This window comes from Gracilinanus agilis, chromosome 3, assembly GCF_016433145.1.
Source record: "Gracilinanus agilis isolate LMUSP501 chromosome 3, AgileGrace, whole genome shotgun sequence".
NCBI classification, from domain to species: Eukaryota; Metazoa; Chordata; class Mammalia; order Didelphimorphia; family Didelphidae; genus Gracilinanus; species Gracilinanus agilis.
The window spans coordinates 377,579,052-377,594,990 of record NC_058132.1 but is presented as its reverse complement, the minus strand read 5'-3'; the positions used below and the strand labels follow the sequence as shown (position 1 = coordinate 377,594,990).

Below are 15,939 nucleotides of genomic sequence, written 5' to 3'. Positions count from 1 at the left end.
GAAAACAAAATTTGAATCCAGTTTTTCCTGTTTCCAAACAGTTTTCTAACCACCATACCATTTTATAACTAAATTTTCTTTCAAACAGTTTATGTCCATGGGTCCCAGGAATCCTAGGTGAAACTTTGAAAAATAAGTAATTAGGAAAGATAATACCAATTTGAAATTTTTTCATAAACTTTTCTTCAATACACTTTTTGCTCTATTAATATATATATATTTGTATATATATATATATATATATTTAGGATCATATCAGGCTTGAGGGTTGCAGTTTTGTTTGCTATATCTTTTTAAAATGAGAAAATGAGTGAAAAGAGCAGAACCAGGAGAACACTGTACACAGAGACTGATACACTGTGGTAAAATAGAATGTAATGGACCTCTGTACCAGCAGCAATGCAATGACACAGGACAGCTCTGAGGGATTTATGGTAAAGACGCTACCCACATTCAGAGGAAGGACTGCAGGAGAGGAAATACAGAAGAAAAAGAACTGCTTGAACACATGGGTTGAGGTAGACATGATTGGGGATGTAACCTTGAAACGACCACACCAATGCAACTATCAATAATATGTAAATAGGTCTTGATTGATCACACATGTTAAAACCAGTGGAAATGCATGTCATCTATGGGGTGGGGGGGGGAGTTTCTGGGGGTGAAAGGGAAAGTAAGAACATGAATCATGTAACTATGGAAAATTTTTCTAAAAAATAAAATTATTAAAAAAAGAATAAAATGAGAATAATAAATAACATCACCACTAGGAAAGCCCAAAAAAGTGATTGAAGAAATATAGCAGAGGGAAAAAAGATTGTTTCAATTAAATGAAATTGTAAGGTTTTTGCATGAACAAAATCAGTGCAACTGTTTAAGGGGGGAGGGGATTGTCAACTAATGGAAAATCTTGGTATCAAATATGTCTGATAAAAGTCTACTGTCAAAAATAAATGAGAGATTAATGCAATGGTATAAGAAAAAAAGGCATTTCCAAGAGGATATGAACAAATAGCTCTCAGAAAGAATTTTAAACTATTAAGAATCAAATGAAAAATTGCCCCAGATAACTAATAATAAGAGAAATATAATTCAAAACAACTCAGAGGTTTCACTCTCAGCAATTATTCACACCTAACAATTTGGTAATGATGGTACAAGATGGAAATCAAAATAGAAAATGCTGGGGAAAGACAGTTAAACAAATATACTTTTGGTAGAGTTGTAAATTGATTCAACCATTCTGAAAAGTAATTTGAAATTGTGTCAAAAAGAAAAATGTGGCTAAAACATCCATGCTCTTGGACCATTGATTCAACTGCTTTACATATACCCCAAACAGGTCAAAGGCAGAAAGGAAGGCCCTGAAATACACTGAAATTTTCCTTCTTTAGAGCTTCATTTGTGTCAGCAGGAAAATGTGTTTACAAGATAATTTAGGGGAGAAGAATTAGCAAATGTAAGGATCAAGAATGACCTCATAGTAGAGGTGGAATTTGAACTGAACTTTGAAAGAAAGTAGATATTCTATGAAACAAAGGAGAGGAGTGAGTTCATTCTAGGCTTAAGGAAAGGTCTGGGAAGAAGCACAAATAGGAAAATGGAGCACTACAAGTTGGGAAGCATTCAAAAGGCCAGTTTGACTGGATTGAGTCAATAGTCAAGAAGAGTGATATGTAATAAAGCTGGAAATGTAGATTGGTTCTAGGTCATATAGGGTTTTAAATGCAGAAGTTTGTATTTTAGTCTAATACAAATTTCTTAAGAGTTTTTTAATGCCATAAACTCTTTGATATTCTGGTGACATTTATGGACCTGTTCTCAGATGTTTTTAAATTATTAAAAGAAATTTAAAAATTTTTGTTAGAGGTAAGTGAAAATAAAAATGTCATTTTTTTCTATCCAGATTCATAAACCACCCCCTGAAATATATCCATGAACCTCAGGTTAACGACCTCTGTCCTAGAAATAAAAGGATTCGAATCTACGTCTTGCTGAATCTAAGGCTAAGTCTCTATCCTTTATTCTAAGCTAACATAATTGCCTTATGAAATATAAAAATTAAACATATATATGTATACACACACACACATATATATATATATATATGTACACACACTTTTTAATCCTAGAAAGAGGATTTCTCTACCTCATTTCCCATATCTAGGTATCTATTAATAGTTGAAGGGGCTTAGGTTAACTTATTTTTTTCCCTTTTTTTTTCTTATCAATTCTGGTAGTGATTTGCATACCAAATACAAAAATGCATAGTGCTGTTACCTTACAATTATAGAGCTTTATTGTTAACAAAGTGCTTCCACCTCTCACTTAATCATGTGTTTAACTGAGATTTTGAAAATATTTTGTAAACCTTAAATTGCTATTTGATTGCTAGCTATCATTATTATTATTATTCTCTCCATTATCTCATTTAATCCTTGCAATAATCCTATAAAATAGCAGTACACATATTATCACCATTAACATTTTACAGATGATTTAAGAAATGTAGGTTTAGAGAGGTTAATGACTTACCCAAGGTGATGATTACAGACTTAGGATCCAAGCCAAGATCTTTTGAAGATGTTAAATACAATATACTCATTCTGTTATATCAGATGTTCTTAACTTTTTTGTGTGTCTTGGACCCCTTTGGAAATCTGATAAAGTTTATGTACCTTCTCTTAGAATAAAGTTTTTATGTGCATAAAATATGTAAAATTACAAAGGAAACTAATTATATTGAAATTGGTTACCAAAACATTTTAAAAATAAAATTCACAGACCCTATATGAACTCTTTCTCTACCATCAAGGAATCTCCTATAACAGAGAAATTTGAGAAGAAATTGGCTGCTTTTTCTCACTCACTCCTGATTAACTTTTGGGGCTATAGATTTCAAGATTGTAGTCATTTTAAATAATCCTTATTTTAAATGTGAGAGAAGAGAATTAAAAGTTAAAATTAAAGTGAAATGAGCAGAACTTTAGGAACAATTTACACAGTAATCATAATATTGTAAAGATAATCAACTGTGAAAGACTTAGTAACTGATCAATAAAATGATCCACCACAGTTCCAAAGGACTCATAATGAAAAAAAATACTATCCAGCTCCAGATAAAGAAATGATGGGTGTGAAAATTGAAATGTATTTGTCCCTTTTTTCTCTTTTTTTCAGAACTCAGTTAATGTGGAATCATGTTTTGTATTATTATACTATACTATACTATTGCATTTCTTGCCTTTTCAATGAATGGGAAAGGGAATGGAAGGAGAGAGAGAATTTGAGACTAAAAATAAAAAAAAAAACCTTTTTAAAAATTTAAGTTAAAATTGTTTACTTCCATGACTTCATTTCTTGTGCATGTGTTGGATATTCAAGTGATCATCAAACTTGGGAAATTGCCTTTGAAGTAAATTGAAAAAGATGAAAGAATGAAAAAAAATTATGACCACAGGATCCAACTTCTTCCCAACTATATCTGTTCATTTCTTTGAAAAACATGCTGGAAAAATGTGTGATAATAAAACATATATGACATTTTTGTTGCTTTACAAATAAATAGCAGAGAGTCACAGAATCAATACTTACTAATCTGGTTGGTAGATGCACTATAAAAGGCATTGACAGTAGTTGGATTCGTAAACCACCTGAAAAGAGAGAAACACAACCACCAACAACTGTAATTAGACACACAAGGACCCAAGAGAACATAATGTAATGTTGAACTTTGTTCAGTAAAAACAGCAAATTAATGGTCTTGTGGTATATCAGAGTAGTCAAATCAGTTCAATGTTATTCACTTAAGGTATTGATTGCTGAACAATTATCATTCTAATTTGGATATTATTCAGCTATATTCAACAGGTTACAAAAGAAAAGGAGGAGAGTAGGTAACTGGCACCCATTTATTGGGTTTTAATCATTTCTACATAAAATCGGTGCTGCTGCTTTTGAAAAAGTATAAGCCAATAAAGTGATTTTCCTAAAATGGAGGTCTGTTCATGTCACCCTCTACTCAATAAATTCCAGTGGCTCCCTATTGCCTTCAGGATCAAATATAAAATGCTGTTTGACATTCAAAGCCCTTCATAACCTAGCCACTTCCCACTTTTTGTCTTCTTATACTTTACTCCCTGTCTTTTTACTTTTTGATCGAATGACACCTGTCTCTTGGCCATTCTGTAAAGAAAATACTCCATCTCTTAATTGCAGGCATTTTCTCTGGCTGTCCTCCATGCCTGAAACATTCTCCCTCCTCCCTGATGGTGACTGACCATCCTGGCTTCTTTTAAAAACAAACTAAAATCCTACTTTCTACAAAAAGTTTTTCTTCAATTCCCCTTAATTTTAGTGCCTTCTGTCTGTTTTCCTATGTACCCTGTATATAATGTGCTTCAAATGTATTTGTTTGCTTCTTGTCTCCCTCTTACAAGAACTGTAAATCTTTTGAGAGCAAAGACTAACTTTTGTTTCTTTTTACATCTCTAATGTTTAACCTAGTACCTGGTAGGTAGCAGAGGCTTAATAATTGCTTATTAAATGATGGGTTCCTAAACAGTTTTGCATAGATCACTGAATAATTAAATGATAATAACTTTCTGCTACTATTATTTAAAATTTCTCATCACTCTCAAAAAAAGCCAAATCATTAGTGGTCATACAGTTCACTGGCCACAGTAGTGGCCACATTGACCGCATTGCTCAAAAGCAAGCCTGGGTTCTAACTTCTTCCAGTGCCAGTCACCTGAAATCTTCCAAAGGGTCATTTTACTATTTGTGTATGTCTAATCTCCTATCCCCCTGAAATTAAAAGCTATTTTGGCTAAACATTAATTCATCAAATCAATCCTCCAATTCTGACTCTGAGACTTGCTTTCCCTAGCTTCCAAGCCTGCTGTCAGAATGACATTCCCTTCTTCTCAAGTCAATCATGGATTACAAGCCTTTCTCAGCACTCACCTGAAATGACACAGCTTCTATATCAGTGACTAGTAAATGTTTCCACCAAACTGGGATTAGAGTCGAATTAAATTCATTTGCTTTCAACCTGAGTTCTCCGGATGGCTTATTTTCCTGAGAAAGCTAATTGAAATTCACAATGATTTGGTTCTCAAATTGTATAGTAGAAAAAGGAATGAGAAACCAGGGTTGAAATCCAGCCTCCATCACTTAGTATCTGTGTGATTTTTCAGCAGTTTCACTTGGGTTCTCTGAGCCTCAGTTTCCTCATCCATAAAATGAGACAGTTGGATTATGATCCCTGTAACTAATTACAACCTAGTTCATTAACTGTAGGGACCAGGAGGATTTTGAAGACATTACATGTAAGGCAAACCACAAGGAAGAGAGAAAGGCCACATTGTTAGAGGAAAGCCTAATTCAGGCTGCCACTGTTAGTTCAGGCAAGTTATAGCAGATACTATTAGATAGTTAGAATAATGGAATTAGAGTATTTGCTCAAAGGCAATAGTTACAGGCTTTCAATTTCCCTTTAAATAAGCCTTTGACTAGGTATAGTTGTGTATTTCTATCATTTCAGTTATCAGATAGTTTGTGTCTAGTGAGCTACAATAGGTTATGAAAATTCTCACTAAAGTTCAGAACCAAAAGGATATGTGTGGACAATTAAATTGCTTATTCGGGGACAAACTGGTCCAGGTCAGAAACAAAAAAGATCAATTCTCCAATGCTAATCAATTGGGGCATCCACCAAGTCTGAAGGGCAATGGCTCCACATAATTGGGTCTTTTTATGCCCTGAGATGACAAGGAAACTATGTCAATATAACCAAAAGCTACCAAGGGGCTGCTGGTCAAGAGAAGCTGAAGCTTGAGTCTTACATTCAAGTCCACACCAAGTCTAATCGAGTTTTGACTTTGTTGATTTTTGGGGGGAAACTGGCCAACATATTAAGAGAAGGAATGGCTCTAAATATTGATCCTATTATACAGGTATAGGACAGCATGACTTTCCTAACTTGACATTTGTAGATAAACTTAAATGGCAACATGAACAATAACCTGATTTATTCACGTAATTCTATCCTCTCTACCATTATTGCCCTCCCAATGTTTACTGGATATCTAAGTAGAATAATAGAGAACTATGCAAATATATTCTAAACTATTGGCACATATGAATGAAGACAAGCCAGAAAAACTCAGACCCCATGCATGCAGAAATATAATTTCTTCTTTGGTGAAGATCCTAAAGGACTGAGCAATAAGGAAATAGTCCTTGCCGCTCTTCTGACTTGGAACTGATATAATCAATTCTAAGACAGAGTTTTTAAAAAAAAGACTTAAATATAGCACATCTCTGGCTATTATGAATTACTTCCTTTCCTCAAAAAGTCATCATAATCTCTGTATGGTACATTGGAAAGAACAATGGATTTAAAATCAAAGGACTTGAATTTAGCTACTTACTCATTTTTAATTAACTAATTAATTAATGGTTTTGAGCAAATCTCTGAGTCTCTCTGGATCTCATCTATGAAAAGAGACATTTCTGGGGTCTTTTTCAGTTCTAGATTTATAATCCTATGAAATGAGGTAAGGACAAGACTCTACCTGTGATTTCATTATTATATGACTATTATTTCATTATTATATGACTACAGAAAGGCGGGGAACACCTTCTCTTCATTTTTCCAAACCCTTGTCTTCCACCTTATAACTGATACTAAGTATTGATTTCAAGGTTAAGAAGTATCTGAGGACAGATTTGAACCTAGGACCTCCTATCTCCAAGCTTAGTGCTCTAGTCACTGTCCCACTCTTTATAATTTCTAATCTTACCCTAAGAGCACTGAATTGACTCACCCAGGGTCACAAAGCTAGTATGTGTCGAGTGGTACATGAAAGCTGATCTTCCTTTGTCCAGGACCAACTCTCTAACCAAGGTTTCAGGCTGCCTCATATATAAAATAATTAATGTAGAATATATAGCTACTCAGCAAAGAGGCTGTCAGAAGGGTAATTTCCTGTTGGAAGGAGGGACTCAAGGATTATAGGAGACAGAAGCTGCTCCACTCAGGAAGAGGGAAAATCCCAAGGGAATTTTGGAAGCCCCCATAGAATGGAATGGGTTGAGATGGGGATATACACTAGCCAATTACAAGCAAAAGGTGACATTACTCCAAATTGAATTTAATCATGAGAAATTAGGAGTCTTCTCTGGGAGAAGTAAACTGAATAGAATTTTGAGATTACTCTGACTGTCTCTATTACTAGGACCTGGTAAATTTATCCCTTCCCCACTTTCTTCACTTCCAATCCCTCAATCATTACCTAGTAAAAGAGCATCACTTAACCTTGGAAGTTTCCTAATCTCTTTAGCTTTGTTTAAATGCTGTATGTATTCATACAATGTGCTTTGTCTCCAGATAAAGATAACCTGATTTTTATTACTATAAAAGAACAATAGAAAAGGGCAAAGAGGAATCCATGAACCAATAGCCCTAGACTTAACCTTGAGCCTGTATTGAAATGCTCAACTCCACCCTGAAGACACAAATGAAGGGCTTCATTTTAAAATTATAAGATGATACATAAATGCTTTTATTGTTATTCTAGAAAATTTCCTTGCCATGTGCCAGCAACAAATATATTGTAAACTCTATTTTTCATGTACTGTGTGAGAGAATATAATAAATACCAAGTCAGTGAAAACTCGAGAAAATAAAAGGATCCTTTTAAATGGAAGTTTGATCTATTTATAGTTATATTTTAAAGGGTGAAGGAATAGAGGCCAAAAGTGTTTTGTTATAGTAGAAGTGAGAATGAGTTAATGGGAAAACGGCTTTAATGTAATTGCTGAAAAAGGAAATGATGGGATGAGGAAGAGAAATTACATTCTGACATGCTGAGCAATGGAGTAAATCCTTTATTTTTAAGCCTGCTGGTAATGTGACAATTTGGAGGATGGGACCCTAAATATATATCTTTCAGGGATAACCTGCCAATTAATTTCATTCTTGCTGACATTTCCCATCTTATGAGGGACCTCTTCAGTGCACATTAGTGCAGCTAAAATGGATTCCAAGAAAATGAAAGATAAAGGGTGTTTATCTCCCATGCCCACAAAGAAGCAAAATGTTATTTCAGTGCTTTACAAGCATTCATGTTGGGTTAAAGGGAAAAGAGAATCATGATCTATTGTTCAAAAGTAAACTGCCATAGAGAAGATACTTCAGAATCATCCCCACTCAATTAACTCATGCATTTTCAAAGCCCTGAGATGCCTATTAAAGTCAATGGGCATCATAAAGTTAAAACCCCATGCAATGCCTCCAAAAAGGTATCAGTTGGCAATATCCAGAAAAACTTTACAGTCCTATCTTGTTACTGTGCAGAGAGAGCCCCCAACAACCTAATAATGCTGCTTTCACTGGATATGCCTAACTCAAAGAAAGGGAAATATTCACATTGCAATGGATCTCTATGATACAGAACTTCTCAAAAAAAAGATGCCCATGTTTATATGAAGCAATAGACCTAAAACCATGGGGAAGTGAGTGTTTATCCCATTTTGCAGATGAGAAACCTGAAGCAAACCAAGTGATTTGATTATGACCACATAGCAAGGAGGAGTCACGCTTAGGTTAATTGCCTTTGGTTCTTAGCTTTGTAGTTTTCAAAAAAAGATAATCATAAGAATATTAAAAATAATTATCACTACACAATAATTCCATTGTGGGAAAGATGCTTTGATGGAATTCTCAAGAATGACAAATGGAAAAAAGTTATCTCTTCAAAGAATCTTATAATAGCACTTTATAAAATTGTAAACAAAAAAAATTTTTAACTGGAATTAATCTAAATGTCCAAAAACAGGGAAAAGTCTAAATAAATTGTAATACATTCAAATATTGGAAGAAAGAGACAATGTGGCAGAGCAGATAGAGAATCAACCCCTGAGTCAGGAAAAGCCTGGGTTCAAGTTCTGACTCTGATGTATACTAGCTTGCATCCCTAACAAGTCACAGCTTTTCAGCACCCAAATATCTTTTGTGATTCAATTGTTTTTCAGTCATGTCTGACTCTTCATGACCCCATTTGGGGTTTTCTTGGAAAAGACACTGGATTGGCTTGCCATTTTCTTCTCCAGTTTATTTTACAAATGAGGAACGGAGGTAAACAGGGTTTAAGTGACATTCCCAGAGCCACATGGTTAGGAAGTATGTGAGGCCAGATTTGAATTCAGGAAGATGAATTAACCTGACTCCAAGCCCAGTACTGGTCAAGTGATCCACTGATCAAGCATCTAGCTGCCACAACACAATTCTCTAAAATTACTCTATGTTGTAGAACAATTGCAGGTTTGCATTGGTGGGAAGCTCTTTTCTCTGAATTCTCTTTGAAATTAAAGGCCTGGTCCAAAATATAATGGAATGCTAAAAAGCTTATAAGAACAGATATGCAGAAAAATCTGGAAAGACCTTTATTGAAATAATGCAAAATGGAAAAAAAAAGAAGAAAAAGTAGAATCAAAGAATGAAGTACACACTAATTATAATCATATAAGAGGAAAGGTGAATGAGCCTGAAGGGGCAGAAAATCTTAATTAGAACATAAAAAAAAGACTGAAAAATTATTATAATACTTTATGCATTGAAAGTAGTTCATTTCCATGTAAATAGTTACCAAACAAGTTTAGTTGGCTGCTCAATATTAAGCCTTTAATGAAACATTTAAATTAAAATAATAAGAGTTTGCTATGAATCACTTTATGGCTGGTAAAGGGCTTTCCTTCAAAGACTATGATGTATGTACTTCAAGTAGTATTTATTACCACCATTTTGAAGAGAAAGAAAATCATATTCAGAGATGTAAATGTATTCAAGTTTACATTATAATTTAAAGAATACTGAGAATTGATATTTAACCAATGTTTTCAAATTATGCCAAAGATGACACATTTAGTGATTTTTGTAGTCTTCACTTGGGCTCACCAACAATCTGATTATTTTTTATTAAAAGCTCAAGATGATATAGGATGTGGCCCATTGTTTAAAAGGCAGCTCACAAGAAGTCTTGAAATCTGCCTGGAAGAGCATTAGCTATCTCTCTGGCCTGCATAAGAAAGCTGGCCATTCTCTCTATAATCTCATTATGAACTCTAGGTTTGATCTGGAATGCCTTTTCTCCAAGCCTCTTACCCTAAGTCATTGACAATAATAAGTGAATAAATAAATAAAATAAATAATTAAGCAAACCCCTTCAGCATGCAGAGTCTACCTCTGTTTATTTTTCACTTAAAAATACACACCGGATTTGCTTGATTCACTGACCTGTGGGATTGGACACTGGTTCATGTAAACACACAAGGCTTTATTGCAGGGATGGAAGGACACTGAATGCCCCTCCTAACAGTACACCCAATATTCTTAGGACAGTAAAGAAGCCACCAGTACCACAGGGTATTCCCTCGATAAACAGAATGATTCTGCAGGCTTCACCTAAGTCATTTCAAGACAGATGGCTCAGAAATGAATGGCATGCAAAGGGCTGCTTGCTCAGGGTCAGTGATTCACTATCTAAACCAGTAAACAGGCCCTTTTTGAGCAGAGGATCTGGGAGGAGGTAAAGCCAAGTGTTTTCTCTTCTCTTCTAACATGAGTTTATCCTGCAAAGCCAGAAGATAAAAATTTAAAATACACACTAAGACAATTAGGAAAGCAAAATTCTGAAGAAAGAGGCAAATTAAATTCAGAAATTAGGGAGGGGAGGATTGTGTCTTCATACCATCAAATGCCAGGGATAGCCTAAATTGTTTTTATGGTAAACTTTATTGACTGCCATGTGGAGGCATGATTATTTAAAATCCTACTTCTATTTCCTTTACAAATGACATATGTAAAGGTAATGAAATGAAATTCTACAAAAAGCTTTGCTATCTAGCATATTAGAGAAAGGGGATGCCTAGTGAATCAAAAAGACTTGGTTCTGTAAGATACTATGGCAGAACACTATAAGCTACCAAGAATTAACAGTGTTTAAACCTAATCAGGCATGAAGATACTCCTAATAAAAATGTAAATCTGAAGTTGCTTCTGGATCATTTTGATAGGATCAAAGTAGGGGAAAAGAAGAGCTCAACACAGGACAGATGTGATGTCATGAAGGGACAATAGGAGAAAGAGGACAATTTTAGCATAGGTTTGTTAATCCATTTTTCTGGTACTTTTCAAGAATTTGTGAAACTACCTTTTTGAATATAATCTGTGGAAACTACAGTTCTGAACCATGGGGAGAAAAATTATTCAGTTTCTAAATTTATTCTCCTCTCTACATGATCTAGACAAATTTTATTTAATTTAACATTTGTCACTATTGTGAGGTCCTACTAATAGAATCGGGCATTTATCTAAATTTAGTTGAGCAAGCCAAAGATTAAGTGGCACTAAGTTGACATTTTGGAAACCAGAGAGTCAGGACAGAAGGTCTAGAGTATCAATCATTCAACATTCATTAAGAGCCTCCTAGGTTAAGTGTTTAGGATACTAAAAGAAGCAAAAGACAATCCTTGACCTCAAGGAGCTCACGATCAAAAGTAGAGTTCAGTAGTAAGAAACATGATTTGAAGAGACTAAAAACCAGAAAATCAATCCATGTTAAGAGGATCCCAATAGTGGTGGTAAGCATAGATCTAGAATGTCAAAAGATAAGCTTAGCAGAGGATCTGGGAGGAGGCAAAGCCAAATATTCAAAGTAGAGAAATCAGCCTAATTTTAAGGCTGATCTGGGTTCTCCCTTTCTCGACAAATCACAGTATTTTTTTACTTTAAAAAGACTTTAGGAGACATCTAGTGCAACCCAGATAGAAATTAATATATGCTTCCTTCCACACTCCAAAGTGATAGAGGTCAAGGAGGGCAGAAGTGGTTGTAGTTGGCTGTGGAAAGTAGGAAGGAGTTACAATTGCAAGTAACTCTAACATCTCAATCACTCCCTCAAAATTCATAAATCCTTTCCAATTGTTCTATTATTTCCCAGCATCACCTCTAACCTCTTAAATTTATGTCTTCATTTTTTTATTATTTCTCAAGGTAGTTTGAATCTACTTGACAGATTGGTAGAAAGACTTTATTTTCCTCTTGATTGATTCTGCTTAGCTAAAATCAGAGGCAACTTAAATGCTTTGCTTTATAATCTTTCAAAATGTGTTAATAATGCTGCAGGTGATCACCAAACTAGAGGATTTTTTTAATAACAGAAATTCTAGTTTCTAGAGCGTTGAGGTAAAATATCCACAACTCAGCTTTTATTTTACAAAGAAAATTGCTATCATACATTTTCAGCCTTAAAGGTCATAATTTTATCCATCATTTCCTTCCGCCTCTTCCCATCCATCTATTTATACATTTCAACTTACATATGCATACTATAAAACTATATTTTTCCCTATATATACACGCATATTTTTTTTACTCACTCTGTTTTTGGAACTTCTTTTCTTAGCCAGAAGAAGTCAGATTGTGCTAAATACTTGCGAGTTTGCAGGACATTGCCGAAATAATCACTTTCTGAAAATTTCATCTGAGAAAATAAATGATAATCATCATTGTTCATAGTGAGGATGACAGAGGTATATACCAAAAGAAGCCAAACTAAATTCAAAGGTCAATTTCTTTATTACTCCATCAGAAGAAATATGTTCACAGTAAAGGAACTTTTGGGCATGCCCAATTCCAATATTTTTAAAGGCCATTGGGGGGTGGGGGGATGGTTAAGGAATGATCAAAAAATAATTTGGTGGTTTCCAAATCACATTGAAAATAACAGAACTGCTGTAATCTCCCACACATTTTATTTCTCTAGTAATAAAAACCTCATTTTTGATCTTTGAAAATAAATTGACTTGTTTTTGATCTGCATGTCTTACAAGAATTTTTGGACTTTACCAAAATAGATCAATTACAGTATCCCATTTTTCAGCAACTTGCATCTTTTTCACTATAATTCATTTTAGCCAAATATCATTATCCATTTCAGTAAACAGCAGTAGTTCAGGAAGGGAACAAAACATATAAAACAGAAATTCTGAGGACTATTTTCTCATGCTTCTATCATAAAAAAGTAAAATCCCCCCCCTCCAAAATAAATGCAAGAACTTATTCAAGAATCATCCATTAACCCTAAAGGAAGATTCTGGTCTCTAAAATTTGTGCAACTAAGGAGATATAACTTTAATTGCAGCTTGCCCTAGAAAAATCAGAAAATGAATGCTTCTAAAGAAGATTTTCTCCTAAAGCCATAAGAGCAGGCTTAAGTCATTGCTTTAGAAAAAAAAAAATATTTCATTGCTTAGCCTTCTAAGTATTTTGTACAATCCCTTCCTCTAGGCTAACAGGACCTAAAGAAGATGCTATAAATGATATTTGTGGCATAGCAAAAGCAAAGATTAGAAATATTCTGACATGTTTTGGTTAGGAAAACTATTGCTGTCATATCTAAACTATAATATGTGAAAATAAATAAAATGCAAATGAAATGTTATAATCAAAATTAATTAGATCCTTTATTCCTAGAATTCTGACAACTTACTAAACTATACATATTTTTAAATAGTTAAAATAAAAGTACAATAAGATATGAAATGAACATAGGTCAAAAGTAAGGAGATCTTAGACTTAGTCATTATTTTGCCTCATAACTTTGGTCAAATCAACTTATCCAGGCTTCAATTTCCTCAACTCTAAACTGAGAAAATTGGTCTAGATGGCCTCTAAGATCCCTTCTAGTTCTAAGTCATTGACTCCATGATCACATTCAATTAAACTAAACTCTACTAAAACAGCACTGATTAGCCATTTTTATAACAGGCACCATTCTAAGTGCTGGGAATAGAAAGGCAAATATTAAAACAAATCCTGCCTTTGGGAAGCTTACATTCTATTGGAAGAGAATATATTCTATTAAATTCTGCCAAGAGCTAACTTTAATTTTCAAAACTTATTTCTCAATTATTCCCCAATAGAAATATAGGACAGAGGTCTCATATTCTTCCTTCATCTGGAGCAAAACACAGTTAAAATTCAGCAGTAATGAGTCAAGGCAGGTAGGTGTCACAGTAGATAAAATTAGGAATAGGATAGTCTGGAGTCAGAAAGACTCATCTTCCTGAGTTCAAATGTAGCCTCAGACACTTACTAGTTGTGTGACCCTGGGAAAGTCACCAAACCTAAAGTTACTTCATCTGTATTTAAAATGAACTGGGGAAGAAAATGGCAAACCCCTCCATTATCTTTTCCAAGAAAAGCCAAAATGGGATCATGAAGAGTCAGAAATGATAGAAAAACAAAGTCAAGAGTTATCAGTATTTTACCAGTGATTTTTTAAAGAATTTTTTTTAACCTTCAAATTATATCTGAGGTTCCTTTGAGTTTAACATTCCTTAAATCAATTCAACAAATCACTATCTTGTATGTACTATGTAGAGAACACATATTGTATTAGGTCTGGGAAAAAATACAAAGATTCAGTCTAATATATAGCTATAGTGAAAAATAACATGATAAATATGTCAAGATTTGGTAGGAATAGAGGTGGACAGAAAAGTGTGATTATAATTCTATTACTCTATCTCAAGTTTACAATCTGGTAGTGGTTTTGTTGTTTAGTCCTTTCAGCCATGTCTGACTCTTCATGACCCCATTTGGGGTTTTCTTGGTAAAGATACTGGAATGTTCTGCCATTTCCTTCTGCAGTTTATTTTACAGATAAGGAAACTGAGACAAACAGTGGAAATTGAGTTGCCCCCAGGTCATACAGGTAGTGTCTGGGGCCACATTTGAACCCAGCTGACTCATGGCCCCATGTTCTAGCCATTGTGTCACCAAGCAGCCCTTTTTGCTGGCAGAGATGATAGTAATAACAGAACAGAATAGAAATTGCCTAGGAGAAGTATAAAAGTCATGACAAGTGAGATTCAAGTTCTAAGCTTGGGTGTGGGGGCGGTTAGGCACAGTCTGCATGGAAGAAGATGTTTTAGATAGATCTGTGTTTTTAAAGTTCTATAGTATTTCAGCAGTGGAGGAAATAGTTTGTGATGCAGAGAGGGTGCACGAGGAGTTGTGTGTGTTAGAAGAGAAGATGACACTATCCATGGGAGATGTTATAACCATGAACATAAAAACAGAAAAGAACAGGGCAAGCTCCAAGAATAGGAATAGTGCATGAAAAGAAGGATTACGCAAGATGCTATAACTAATATGTGGACAAAGACTTTCAGAAATATTAACTTATCAGTAAAAGTCAGGAGTGAATTTTTTTAAAAGAATGAGGCATAAATGTTTAGACACAGCTAAAGTAAGAATTTGTTTCTCTGGGATAAGTATATTTATTATAATTTATTATATGTCTATAACAAATCTTACATATTATATTATTGTGATGTTACTTATTATATTGTTATATATTAAAAAGTAAAAATAAATGTTAACTAAATAAAACTTTTTCCAAAACTCATTTTGAAAAATTTTTTTCTGCAAAAAAAATTTTTTGTGTATCAATTATCTACCTATCTATTTATCTTGCTAGATAAAAGGGAATCAATTTTTTTAATGGTTCCTTCCATTACCTTCTTTTTCTCTGAGTCTCCAGGTAGTACCATGAGGGTTAAAAGGAAGGACAATTCACCCTATTTCTCATCCTGGCCAACATAAGGACATGAGCACATGACAGCTAAAGACCATGTCCTGCCTGAATGAGACTAATTCTGGATTTTAGCCTGTTTCTTTTGTATTTGTTCCTTCTTGATTTTAGATGAAAGAGTAATGATCCGAAGATGAATATACCCAGACTACCTTGTGAATTATCTAGATGAGCTAGAGAGAGAGAGAGAGAGAAAGAGAGAGAGAGAGAGAGAGAGAGAGAGAGAGAGAGAGAGAAAGAGAGAGAGAGAGAGAGAGAGAGAGAGAGAGAGAGA

At 34.3% G+C, this 15,939-nt stretch overlaps 1 protein-coding gene across 1 annotated transcript in view; it reads right to left on the bottom strand.

Annotated features, from left to right (window-relative positions):
* The window catches only part of PHEX (phosphate regulating endopeptidase homolog X-linked), a 259,726-nt gene that overhangs the window by 54,520 nt on the left and 189,267 nt on the right, over positions 1-15,939 (bottom strand). Inside the window, exons 14-15 of the mRNA XM_044666816.1 lie at positions 12,445-12,548; positions 3,595-3,653 (exon numbers count right to left, since the gene is read on the bottom strand). Coding sequence (XP_044522751.1) covers positions 3,595-3,653; positions 12,445-12,548 — 163 coding nt within the window. The remainder of the gene's footprint in view (positions 1-3,594; positions 3,654-12,444; positions 12,549-15,939) is intronic.